We start from the raw sequence: 13761 nt of genomic DNA, 5'->3' as shown, positions 1-13761 counted from the left end.
TCATTAGCAGTCGGGTATGTGCTTTTCTATTTCTTTCTTAAGCTTTCTGTAGTTTTATTTGCCTCTCTTGCAGCCACAACAGCAAAGAGTAAACCAAGTTCAAGCCATATTTACCCTCCCACAATTTCAGCTGTCAGAATTTAATAGCACATACATTTGCTAAAAGCAAATATTCTTCGCCCTCTAGGGCATGAAATAAATACATAATATAATCTAGAATATCCCACCTGCTTCTGCTGAGGTCTCAGAATAGTTTCTACAAAACAAAGGGATCTTTGTTCACTTGGAGGTTCCCAGAGCAAAGTACAATGTGGAGATGAGGAAAGGCTTCTGCCTGTGCTGGTCTTTCCCTGCACTGTGTGTTTTCCAGCAAACTTCAGTGATTCCCACTGAGCTCTGTAATCTTCTGCTCTGCATCAAGTGAAAGGACTCTGCAATGAGTCTTTTACTGGATAAAAGAAAATGTCTTGACACATTTTCCACCTTTTTTTTCCGCCCCCCAAAATGTATGTTTCAGTTCAAGTAAAGTATTTTGTTCACTGTAAATGCAGACCCTTTATTTAGGCTTCAAGTCCTAAAAATGCCTAAAATACAATAGGAATCTTCAAAAGGGAAAAGTGTTATAAAAGCAAAGAAACTATATTTTGTTTTAATACATTCACTGATTTCTTTTCCCTGTCGTTTGCATGTAGGCATATGTTTACCTCTTAATTCATCTGATCCTCTTTGGTGAAATAGCAGTTCATTTTTCACCCTTCAGGGGATGAGCAGTAATATCCTGCTTTGACCTTTCCCTGAGGTTTTTCCACCCCTGCCAGGGTTTGCTGATACTCCCACAGTCTTCAGCGACCTGCAGAAAAAGGATGATTTCCTTTCTCCTTTGGTGAAGGCTTTGCTGGGAGAAACACAGCACTGCCTGTGCAGCAAGCCCAGCTTTCTCTCCCTCCTCCCTCCCTCTGGTTTTGCTCAAGCACAGCAAAGCTGCCAAGAAAACCTCAATTCCCCTTCCAGACCAGCCCTGGCTTTGGTCCTGCTGGGAACAGGAGCATGGCAAGCTCAGCTCAGGCTGTGTTTTTCTGGGAGGTGTCAGGAAACCTTAATGAGAATTCTGATGTACTTCTGACTTTCCAGAGCACACAATGTGTGTGCTTCAGATCCCACCTGGTTTTCCCAGTGTGTCCTGCAGGAGCACTGACTGTTCCTCTGGTTCTGACAACACAGAATGGTTTGGGTTGGAAAGGGACCTTAAAGATCACCCATGTCCAGCCCTCCTGCCATGGGCAGGGCTGGCAAAATGGGAAAAGTCATGTATGCAACCCATTTACAGCCCCTTTCTTTTTTATTTGTAATTCAGGGGCACAAGGGGATGATTGAAACCCTTTGGATGACTCATTTGAATCAGCATTTTCCCTCGGATTTCTGGCATTTGAAGGCATTACACACCCAGCCCAGGGTTCCTGTGAGCAGGTGCTGCAGCCTAAAAGGTGTTAATAAATGTAGGTGTGCAGAAGCAGAGAGCTACATCAAAAGATAAATGCTTAATAATGAACCCAGAAAGGTTGTTCCAAGGACATGAATGCAGCTACATGATGGAAAGAGAAATTGCTCATCCCTGCCCCTGCCAGTGTCTCTTGACATCCCCAATGTTCTCCTGAAAGTCTATTTATGCAGCTCCTTTTCAGCTCACACTCAGTGATTAAACACTGAAGTTTGCCATGAGGCTGACAGGGAAGGCACAAGCTGAGAGGCCTGACAGGAGCACCTCAGGACTTTATAGTCACAGGTTCATGATGTTAGTTCTCAATGCAGGGTTTTATCTGCTTTCTCTGCTTCACTGATGAGTTTTGCCTTCCTAGCACAGCCCCTGGCTATTCAGTGTAGGGTACATTAGCTGAGTGAGATGATCCTGTCTGAGTGGTTAATTCTTTTGCCTCAGTGGTAGATTTCTATAGTTTAAAGAGAAATGGAATTATTTCAGTAATAAAAGAGATACTGGTTTCTTTCTGCACGATTAATTCCAATCATCTGAGGCTGACCTCTGTCTCTCAGCTGTCTTGCTGTAAGTTTCCTTATTTCTGCTGACACCATTTTTCTGTCCAAGTTCTGCTGACACCAGTTTTCCTCCTCTCCTCTCCTCTCCTCTCCTCTCCTCTCCTCTCCTCTCCTCTCCTCTCCTCTCCTCTCCTCTCCTCTCCTCTCCTCTCCTCTCCTCTCCTCTCCTCTCCTCTCCTCTCCTCTCCTCTCCTCTCCTCTCCTCTCCTCTCCTCTCCTCTCCTCTCCTCTCCTCTCCTCTCCTCTCCTCTCCTCTCCTCTCCTCTCCTCTCCTCTCCTCTCCTCTCCTCTCCTCTCCTCTCCTCTCCTCTCCTTACAGGCTCTTTCACTATTCAATATAATAGAAAATAAAAAATAGAAGTCTCTCTATTACAGCGTTTTCTCCCAGAAGTAATTTTCCGTATGTTTAAAAAACATAAAGATACTTTATCATCTGTGGAGTGAAACTCCTGCTTTCATGAACAACTGTGCTAAGGACAAAACCTCTCATTCTGTTGTAAGAGCTCAAAAGCGTTTCCCCACAATGCATATAACATGTTAAGCCACTAGAAAGAGCTGTCACACATCAAATTAGAAATGTGGACAAGTGATCACTCAATGTGGTACACTCAGTGGTCTCTGAAACATCCTCTTTATTCCTGTATGTAAAACTCTTCCTTTGGGTCCTTTCAACTCCCACTGAAGTCTTCGAGGAACTTTTTTCTATATTCCAGATAAATATTCATGTCTCTCACTTAATCCCCTGTAGCACGGGACAGGGGCTTTTGGAGGTGTCAATACTTTCCTGAGTCTTTCGCTGCCTCTCAAAAATCCTGCTTTGGTGGCTTCATTATTTGAGCTGATTGATATGTGATTTGACTAAGGATATTTTTAGCCTTTTTTAACTTAAAAAAGCTGTGTGACTGATAGGCTGGAGGGAAGAACAATTCCTTCCTCTATCAAGAGGTACCAGGAAAAACCACTGCCATCTACTGGGATCACAGGGCCACGGGACCAGCAAAGTTCCCACCATGGTTCCTGAATGCAGAAGCACTGCAAAACATTTTACTGGAGCTCCCAGATCCTGATGCATTACCTTACTGACTCTGCCCAGGAGATAAAGCACTCAATGCTTTTAAGTGGCTGGTTTTGGAGCCAGGCAATCCCCTCCACTGCCAGTGCTTCCATTTCAATCAGAGCTGTGCTGCCCTTGTGCACAGCCCTGGTCACACTGCTCTTGTCTTGTCTGCAGCACAGGAGCATCCACGGTTTGTCCCTAAAAGCTCCTCGCCTCATTTTCCAGCACTGAAGAAAGGAAAATAGCATTTAATGGGAACATTGAAAAAGCACTGCAACATTCAGTCCTCTGAAATTCAATATCACACATCACCATTCGTCATTGTGCTTTGAAGCATTCTGCCTTGGAGCTTTTGTCTCAAGCTCTGTTCCGTGCCTAAGTCACTAAGCAAAGCATTAGTGCAATCTTTAACTTGGTGTCAGGGCCCATTCCCAGGGAAGAGAGAAAGTTAAATGGCTCTGTGACATCTCTGAGGAGCTGTAAGATCAGCTCATAGAGAGAGGGCTGGCAGTGCCCAAGGGTCACCGTGTGTTTCATTAATGGCTAATAAAGAAAACAATGAAACCTGAACTGCTTGCTGTAAGCAAATAACAGATCAAAAACTCATTCATGCTCTGATCGTCCTCATCCTTAACTTATTTTTCGCTCATTTTTATAATAATCAGAGTAAGATGATGTCCTGAGGTGACTTCATGATGCCGAATTGTATCCCCATTCATCTGACTAGCCCAGAAATAAGTTTTATGCCTTTAAAACTAGAGCCCAGAGCAAAGGTGGAGAGAACGAGAAGAGGTGGGATTTTTTGTGGCTGTATTCAAAACACAGAGATAAAAGCTTCAGCTCTCTCACTCTCTTGAACTGTGTTATCTACAGCACAGACAGGGAGCAGGAGGGAGCTCTCCTTTGATTTTAGTTACTTTTTTTAATTAGCTGAGGCCAAAAGTTTTTTTGAAGCTGTTCAGCTGTTGTTGTGTCTGGGGACACCAGGACTATCATCCAGGAGCCCCCCAGGCTGCACTGCAGCCACGACACCAGACCCAGCCCTGGAGAGACTGAGAACAAACCCAGGACACACCCAGGAAAAGGACTCTTTCTCTCTCTGATCCATGGAAGGACTTTCTGAATTTCCCATCTCTCCAGAACAAGTGGTTCCATTGTTTAATATTATTAATTTTTTCGTGTTTTCTTGTTAAAGAAACAGGTTTTTTCCACTTTTCTGCAAGGAAATCTTACCCAAAGATTTTGGGAAAGGATGGGGAGAAGGGGCCACGTGAATTTTGCTTTTTAGAGGGACTTCATTCAGAGGTTTCCCCCCAAATTTGCCCTAAACCTGGACAAATACTTTTTTGGCACCCAATGTGGGCTTGGAAAAAATCTGTACTGATTGCACTTTGGTTATTCTTGCCCTGTATTGGGATAAAGCAGTCAGCAGCTCTGCTGCTTGAGTTCATGTCTCTCTGGGTAGAAACTTTCATGTGTGTCTAGTCCCTAGGCTTTTTTCAGGTTTTAATAACTTTCTGGTCGGTAGGTTTATTTTCTTATTCAGAGATAGCTCCAATATTGTCCCTAACATGTAGTTTTTACAGGAGAGGGCCATGGATGAGAATAGCTATTGTGCTGGGTTTGGTGATAATGATTTATAGGGAGTTTACAAAGGTACTGGAGTTTGTGCCAAGTATGTATGATTTATGGTTTCTTCATCCTACCCTGCCTCCTAGTTCCAGTAGCCTGTTTTGGGGGGTTTATTAGTAATTGCACTCAGTTTGTTAAAGGAGGAGCAAGGGATGAGGCTTTTCAGCCTTTCCTTCTTCTCCTTTGATCTGTTACGTCACTTGTGGAGGATGTTCAGTTTCCCCTGAATGTTAAAGAGACCATCTTCATGAAATGGTATTTCATGGGGTGAGCCTCCTGTTTGGTCTGCAGCGTGTCCAGAGTGAGGGCTGAGATGTCCAGAGGAGCTGAGGAGACCCCTGGCCCTGGAGGGGACCCAGCTGTGGAAAATCCTGAGTGGTGTGGGGAATGGGAGGGGATGGGCCAAACTGACAGATGAACACCATCGAGACTCTGTGGCCCTCTGCCTGTCTTTATTGCCTTGTACAAAATGAATTGTTCCACTGAACTGGGTTTTATGGCAATTCCTTCTCAATTTCCCTATATTTGTATTTTCATTGGAAGTGTTTCCAGACAACGTGACAAAATGGACAGATTAAAATGTCTGATGAAGTCTCTGAAATGCCAACCAAAAGTCTTTGGCTGTCTCATTGCCAAGGACAACTGGATTTCTTTGTTTGAACCAACTCTCATAATGCAGTGAACAACTGCAAGAGGAGGAAGAAGTCTGGATATTGCTTGGGCCCTTCATCCCAGAATTCTGCACATTCACCAATGTAATTTCCCTTTCCATGAAACACTACAAGTGGTGTTGAATTCATGATATCTGAAAACAAAATTTGCAAAAGGGATCAATTCTCTACTGAGCTTCCTTCCACTTCAATTTTCTGTCCATTTGCCAGGAAGATAACAAGCCCAAGTAGCATTAGGACAAAGCACCTAGGCATTAGGAAATGCCTCCTTGTAATATTGCTGTCATCACCTCAGCCTTAAACTTTAAATGCTCAGAAGGACTAGGACTCATGATTTATAATTATCTTTTTTTTTGAAAGCTTTCTTTTTCATGAAACCAGCTTAAAACAAAGCATATTAAAATGTTAATGTTTCCAAGAAAAAATCTAATGACAAAGGAGGATAAAAGTACCCATCAATTTTCTTTATTCTGATTGATTTATTCAGTGGAAGGGGTAGATTCTCTCTCTCTTTTTTTTTTTTCTTTCTTATTTTTTTCGAGAAATGTAGACCCCAAAGCACAATTCATCTCAAAAGCATATTTTAAACAGCTGCTAATGTGCTATTAATGAAGGAAAAGTGTTACTCCAGAGCAGTTCTAATTACTGTGCAACTCTATTTCCTCCTGAACAGTAACAGTTTTGTTATGCAATCATCTCAAAAAGAGTCCATTAAGTTCCAGAATCGATCATAGTTCACAGACAGAGAAGATGAAAGCACAGATAGAATTTTTCTCTCCTTTTCAGTCCCAAGAAAACTACAGATGACAGATGAAATCCTGCAGCTGGCTGAGCTTACAGGGCTGATCCAGGGCAAGGGGCAGCTGCCAGGCTGGTCTCTGTCACTGTCCTGTGGCTGCCAAACCCTCAGCAGCCTGTTTCCTCCTCTCTTTTTTTCTTGACCCCTTTCACCTCCAAAAAGTTCTGTACTTTGAAAGATTAGAGCATTTTACATTTCCCTCCTAGGAACATTTATTCAGCCACTGCACTAATAAATGAAACCCTTGGTTCTACTGATGCAATTAGCTGCATCAGCAACATATTTATTTGTCATTTTTTTCTTTCCGTTATTTTGTATTTTAATTATCCTTCTTTGTGATTAAAGATAGCCACATTCTAAATTCAATCACTTCAAAGAACAGTAAGAACTAAAGAAGGTTAATCTTTTATTACAAAACTGTTAGGTGGGATCTGGTAGCACTGTTATTTTGCCATTAAGAAATTGCCCTTTTCACTTTTCTGCTGCTCACCTTTTCTTTTTCCTCTTTTTTTTTCACTTCTGAACAGTAAACTGAAGAAGAGTCTCAGTTACAGAGTACAAATCAGGTACTTTCTGTACCAGAGCACCACAGCTTTTACTTCTGCTTTTGAATTTGTCTTTTTGTCCTATCAGTAAAGAATGAGCTGTCATATTTTGAAAGGTACTCTGAGATAAAGCATTTAAAGTAGTAAAACACCAGCCAGATCTCATAATTTGCAGGAGAGCCCTGCAGAATGGCTCCCTTTGGGTCTTTACAAAGTGAATAGAACAATATAATATCAGTGCTGTGTTAAGCTGCAGTGTCAATGGCCTCTGTCCTTAGCAAAGTCATCACAGTGTTTTTCAGCTTGATTTCCTCAGTGTCTTTTCTGAATCTCGGGGTACCCCAAGAGGTAACTTGCTCAGAGGCGTTTTGTCAGTGCTCACCACTGATGGATTTGGGGGTTTGGTTCAGACATTCTGCTTTTTAGTAATATAAAAATATCTTTTCTCTAGAGAAGACAGGGAGCAGTACCTGGGGGTCCTGTGTGCCTCATTTGCAGCTTTCTGTTTGTTTGTTGGACAACAGAGACATGACCTATCATGTTCCATGGGCAAGTTCAGAAGCTTATTCCCTGAAGTATCATCCTCCTCACACAATGCTAGTGACGTCTCTGTTTCTGGTTTTCTTGCAGTTTGTTGCTCACCCCAACTGCCAACAGCAGCTGCTGACCATGTGGTATGAGAACCTCTCAGGCCTGAGGCAGCAATCCATAGCTGTGAAGTTCCTGGCTGTCTTTGGGGTCTCCATCGGGCTGCCCTTCCTCGCCATCGCCTACTGGATCGCTCCCTGCAGCAAGGTACAAACTCCTGGTCTACAGCCATTTCTACCCAGGGCCTGGCATGAAACCCCACATTTTTCCATAAAGCTGTTGGGAAGTGATGGATGTGATCTCAGAATCCTCTGAGATTGCCCCAGGGGAGAGCAAGCTTGAGGTGCTGCTTGATGGGCACAAATGGAACTGTCGGGCTTTGAGACTAATCTTTACTGGGATAAAAGTGAGGTGGTGGGCAAAGAGGGTGAGGGAGTGGGTGACAAGAAAACAAAAGGAAAAAGGAATGTATAAGAGATAACATCACAGGAGTTAAGTGAAGAAAAAATAGAACAGCCACCAAAACTGGAAATAACTAAAGGAGAACATTCTTGTTTTAGTTAACTCTCATGTGGGTTCCTCTCTTCTTCAGGGCTCCTTTGTCACCTCTCCTCCTTTCTGAGCTTGTGGTTTTAATCAGAGGATATTGTGGTTTTACTTACTGCAGCATTATTGTGGTTTTAGTTAATAATGTATTATTGTGGTCTTAGTGGAGCATTATTACGACACATGGGTCTGAAAGTCGGGAAAGCCCCAGGAAACTTCTTAGTGTTGCAGCAAAAACCAGACTAATCATAAAATCTTTATGGTTTTGAGGGAAAATATGGTGAAACCTTGACTACTGCTGTACACCTAAATAAAGATCAGATGGAAGAAGAAAGTTTGTTGAGACCTAGAGGTCAAAGGACCAGAGCCAACCATTAGCTTAGGTAAAATCTCAAGTTGTTTGTGATAAGAAATCTGTAGAGGTTTCACCCTGAAAGAGTCTGCTCAAACAAGTGGAGATAAATAGGTGTGTGGGTGAGTGATAAATAGCTTTGTCACTGTGCTTGCCACAGAAAAAGGGCTGGCAGAGGAGAAGATCATTTCACATTCAACAATCACCAGCAACATCATCCTTACAAGGTAGATTTCTTCTGCAGGAGGATTGTCACAGGTACTTAAATTTGATCAAAATGACCCCTGGTGCTGGTATTTTATTCAGTCTTGAAAGTATCTTATTCCATTTCCTCTAAAAACTGGTGAGGAATCCTTTTTAAATATATCAAACTCAGGTAGTTATAAATCCATCAATTAGTATTGAGGAAAGACTGTCATTTGGAACACATAATAACACAACCAGAAAAACAGTCCTTCAGTACTTCTGAGATAATAAAACATGTTTAAGCCTTGGCCTCCTCCAAAATAGCTCCAGGAGGAGTACTTTGTGTTAGAATACATGAGGATGTAACTTCATCTCCTCCAGGCCTGCATCAACACAAAGCCCCTCATTTTTCATGGGTACCACACAGGGCTCCAGAGGTGCTCCCAGAGAAGTGCATGTGAAAACCAGGCTGTGCTGCTGGTAGTTCTGTCTGGGTTTCAGGGAATTATTGTGAGGAATTATGACTTCGATTCCCTCGTGTCAGACCCCAGTCTAGCAGGGATTTATGAAGCTGTTTAATTTCCTTCACCTCTGTTGAATGTGCTGGGAGTTGGCACACCAGCCAACAGCAACATTTGTGGTGTAGTCTCAGAATTACAGAGGCCACACTGGAATATAGCAATAGATGGGAGGAACAATTATACCAGAAATAAGTGAAGAATTTAAAAGAAAAACATAAAAACTAAGGGGAAAGGAACTGAGGTAAAACCCCCCTAAAACTAAAACAATTTTACAGCAGAAGTAAGAAATTATTGAGAAAGTTGCTTAGTTTTAATTTCTTTAGGTAAGTGTATTAAATTTAAAAATGGGGGGGGGCAGTAATACTTAGCTTTTCATCAGCTTTGATTTCATTCATTCATTCATGCATTTCATGCATTCTCATTTTTCAATGTTCCTTCCCTTTCACCTCACTAGACTGTGAAAAACCACATGTAACCTTCTAGCACAAAGTCCAACTGAAATTTCTTTCAAACAGGTATTGTCTTTTAATGCATGGATTTGCCTTGATCAGAACAATGTACTCTTGATTTTTGATTGGGGCCTGTGATAGAAATAACTGAATAACAAGTGCAATTTTTTCCCTAAGAATTGGTGCCTCACCCAAAATCATCACTGTTAATTTCAAGGGCTGCAGGTTGATCCAAGGGCCAGGGTCCTCTCACAGTGTTATTGCAGAAAATTCCACACAGGCAGCCTCTCCACTCTTGTGGCCAGTTTTGTCCTGGTCAACTTTACAAGTGTTCTATTTGGTTTTTACTGATGGAAGCAATCATGATGTTACACAATTGGGCAAAGAAGTATTTTTTTTCCATAGTAATAAGCACTTAAGATATTTAACTAAAATCAGGCCAGTCTTCAGAGACACACACGTGCCCACGTGTGAGTCAGGGGCTCATTTCTGGACCAAGGCAGTGAGAAAAAGGAAGGAAATCTCTAAAGTGGAACTCTGCAATAGGAGCTGTCCTGTGCAACACTTCTGTGTGTCTCATTCTTATGATAATCAAATTCTGCAGCTTCACATTGGGTAATAGAGGAATTCAGATTCAAAATTCCTTCACTGATGTATCTTAGCTAGGAGCACACCCTAAAGCCTATCCTCCCCAACAGATAATTTTCTTTTATAAAGCCCTGTGGGGTTAGAATGCACCATACCAAATACTACCCACAGAAGCTTGGTAGATAGTACTGACTGCAGCTTGTACCTCAACCTTGCTTGCTTTTTTTTTTTTTTTTTTTTTTTTCATTCAGTTGCACAGAGCTGACTTTATTAAAACCAGTTTTAGTGTCAGTCAGTCATTCGTTCAGTCCTGGATGCACAGAGTGTTGACATGACCCATGAAGTTTAAGTCTACCTTATCCTGAAATATCCTTGCTGACTCATCCGTGTCCTGGAACCATGACTATGAAATAAGCTTTGCTTTACATGTTGGTCTCCAAAATTGCTTTTCATTGGTGATCAAAAGAGAAAAGAGATTGGATAGAAACAATCTATTGCACAGTCTGTTGCCCAAAAATGTAAAGACAAGACCAAGAGGGGCTGTTTGGATGATCTGCAGCTTCAAGATGTGTTTTCTTTTTTCTTGGGTTGGCTGACGTGCATGTTCAAACACTGCAGCCCTGAGAGGTCACCCATACACAGCCCTCTTTGTCTGGGCTGTTCTCTCACTTTCCTGAAGCCACACTGGGGATTTGTGGACTGCAGCTCCCACTGCAGCAGACTCTGCACTGTTTGAGCACTGGAACTTTAATGGTTGCCTCTGCCTGAGCCATATCAGTAGCTTTTAACCCCTAAAATAAATGAGATCAGTACAATAGTATCCTTCACGCTTCTGCTATGGGCATAGTATGAGCACAGTAATGGATTTTTTCTTCCTGATATTTCTATCCATTTTTGTTTCCATCTCTCTGAGCATTTGAAAAATTTTGTAACGATATCACACAATATATTTTTGTTCTGGCAGGATTTTCCTATCAGAGATAGGATACTAAGTCATGAAATTATCTATTCTCTTAAGAATGATCCTTTGTATTCATACACTGGCAGTTGTTTCTATCTTAGCAGTAACAGCCAGACACTACCCTGCAATCCTGGTTTGATGAAAGGTGGTATTTTTATTTTTTTAAAAATCAAGAAATTGATACACTCATGCAATTACACACCTTGAGTTTAGCTGTAACATTTGAAAAATCTTATTGCCATAAATTGTTAGGCTGGCTAGAGGAATGGACACTTCATTAATTTTTTACAGAATATTTTAGTCAACACCTTCTGTAGCTCTTAGCTAAAAATCAGATTTCTGAGAAGATATAAAAATCATCAGCTCAAGAAAATAATGTAAGCTTTCTGCAGTAATAAATGAGACAAATGTCTGACATAATGCTAACTAAATGAAAATTTCTGTTAAATCATGAGAGAAGCAAGGGAAATAACCCATAAGGTTCATTTGGTTCTGTATTACATGGCATTATTTCTCTGATAACTGAGAGTATGCTACTTTAATCTCAGGTCTTTATTTTTTACATTTGTACAGACAGCAGAAAAAGTCTAATTATGTGGAGAGGATTCAGGATTCAATAGGTAATGCTTTTTCTCTTTTAGTGAATTCAGGGTAGAAATGAGTCTCACACAGATTGAAAATGCACTTTCTTAAAAACTTCTTGCTAAGGATCCATGGCTGTTGTTACACTTTACTCTTGCAATCTGAACTCTCTCAGGTCACAGGAGGAAAACATCTGAGATTATTTTTGTGTGATTTCAGACCTATCCCATCACCCCATCAGCTCAGTACTGGAATCATAAATTCTACTACAAAGCATAAATCTACATGACATCAACCATAAAATCTGTTGAGAACTACACCAATGGTGACAGCACTGGAGGTGAACCTGAACTGCAGGTGTTCAGACAGGTTTTAACATACTCAATCCATTCCTTTGTCTGCCATATTATTACCAGACAAGATTAAATAAACTTGGGTTTCAATCCAGCTCAACATCTACCCAATGAAACTTGTCCTTGTTGACCTCAGAGAATGTTAATAAGGACCTCAGGAAAGAGCAGATATTTTCATTTTCTTTAATGGCAAGTCTCTCCAATATTTAGAAAGATGCATATTTTCCAATAGGATTTCCTATTCTGTCAACTTTATAAAATATTTTATTGACATTTTAAAAACTCTCATAAGAAAAAGAAATAAACCTCAGAATTCTAGGACTTCCTTTGAATTTCTGCTAGACCTAAAGACCTCTGCTTTTGAAATATTTCCTGTTCTGCCATAAGCAGCAACCAGGGCTACTTGGAATTAATCTGCTATTGAAGATAAATATGAAAACAAGTAATTTCCTTTTTATGTCCTTTTCCTATGAAGTTTTATTATCAAATCAGTGGATACTAATAAAAAACTGATGATGCTTTGGCATCAAGGGGAATGAATCAATGAATAATATACTAAAAAAAAAATTCCAATCTTTGAGGGGAGTTTGGAAAGGCCCCACCCAGGCCAGCTCTTCCATTGCTCCCTGTTGTATCCAACACTACAGGCTTCTGCCCCAGTGCTCCTGGAAATGCTTCTGCCCTTTTCTATCTTTCTGGAGTAATGTTTTCTTGGTTCACAGAAAATATTAAATTAAAAGAGTGATATTTAAATTCATTAACAAAGAAAGCTTTTCAAGAGGAGCAGAACAATTATCTGAAGTGAAGAACAAGAGGCTGCTCTTGTTCATGGCTTAGCATCTTGAAATAAATCCTTGTGTTCTGGGAGTAATTCTCCAGCTTTTGTACTAATTATGAGAGAAGACTATCATAGCAAAGCATATGGAAAGCATTACTAAAGAATATTTAAACAGAAGGCTGTTTCTTACACATTGATAATGAACCAAGAATTCACCAGTAATAAAAGATTCTAATGTATAAAAATGATTGAAGACTGAAAATTGTGTCCATCATTAGGATTTATATTGACACACAAGTGCATTCATGTAACACATACACAAACAGACACGTCTCTCATATAAATGTCCTCTCTTCATTTTCCACTCACCATATGGCCAGGACAATTAGATATCACATGTGGGTTTAAAGGGGCATTGTAAGACATTGCCATGCATAGAAAATTACCCAATGCATAATGTCTAGTAATAGCAAATAACAACTTGCACAAATCTAAACCCTATTTAGCTAATGATCCAGAATCAATTACTGAATCCTCTTTACTGCGGGCAGAAGGTTTCAAATTTTTATAGTGAAAAAACCTGTAGGAGGTGGGTAAATAAAAACTTCATATCTGTGTCTGTTCCATTGCAGCTGGGACGGACCCTTCGAAGTCCTTTCATGAAGTTTGTGGCTCATGCAGTTTCTTTCACAATCTTCCTTGGGCTGTTAGTGGTGAACGCTTCGGATCGCTTTGAAGGAGTCAAAAATCTCCCCAATGAGACCATCACAGATCATCCAAAACAAATATTCAGAGTCAAAACAACCCAGTTCTCATGGACAGAATTGCTGATCATGAAATGGGTATTGGGTAAGTAAACCCAAAATGCCTACAGGTCCTCTGTGGAAATTCAGCTTCATTAGGAATAGCATGATGCACAGTGAAAAGAAAAAAAAAAACACAAAAAACCCCCACAAACAAACCAAACACACACACACACAAAAAAAAAAAAAACCAACAACAACAACAACAAAAACCCAAAACAAACAAAATCCCAAGCTAAACAAGCAAAAAACCCAAACCAAGACAACTCCCCAAAATTGAAGCAACACACTATGAGTC

General features: G+C 40.7%; 1 protein-coding gene across 1 annotated transcript in view; it reads left to right on the top strand.

Annotated features, from left to right (window-relative positions):
• Positions 1 to 13761, top strand: part of TRPC7 (transient receptor potential cation channel subfamily C member 7) — a 63126-nt gene that overhangs the window by 28480 nt on the left and 20885 nt on the right. Inside the window, exons 3-4 of the mRNA XM_066328810.1 lie at positions 7387 to 7551; positions 13293 to 13509. Coding sequence (XP_066184907.1) covers positions 7387 to 7551; positions 13293 to 13509 — 382 coding nt within the window. The remainder of the gene's footprint in view (positions 1 to 7386; positions 7552 to 13292; positions 13510 to 13761) is intronic.

The sequence above is a fragment of the Sylvia atricapilla genome, chromosome 14, assembly GCF_009819655.1.
Source record: "Sylvia atricapilla isolate bSylAtr1 chromosome 14, bSylAtr1.pri, whole genome shotgun sequence".
Classification (NCBI taxonomy): Eukaryota; Metazoa; Chordata; class Aves; order Passeriformes; family Sylviidae; genus Sylvia; species Sylvia atricapilla.
This window is presented reverse-complemented; position numbering and strand designations above follow the sequence as displayed.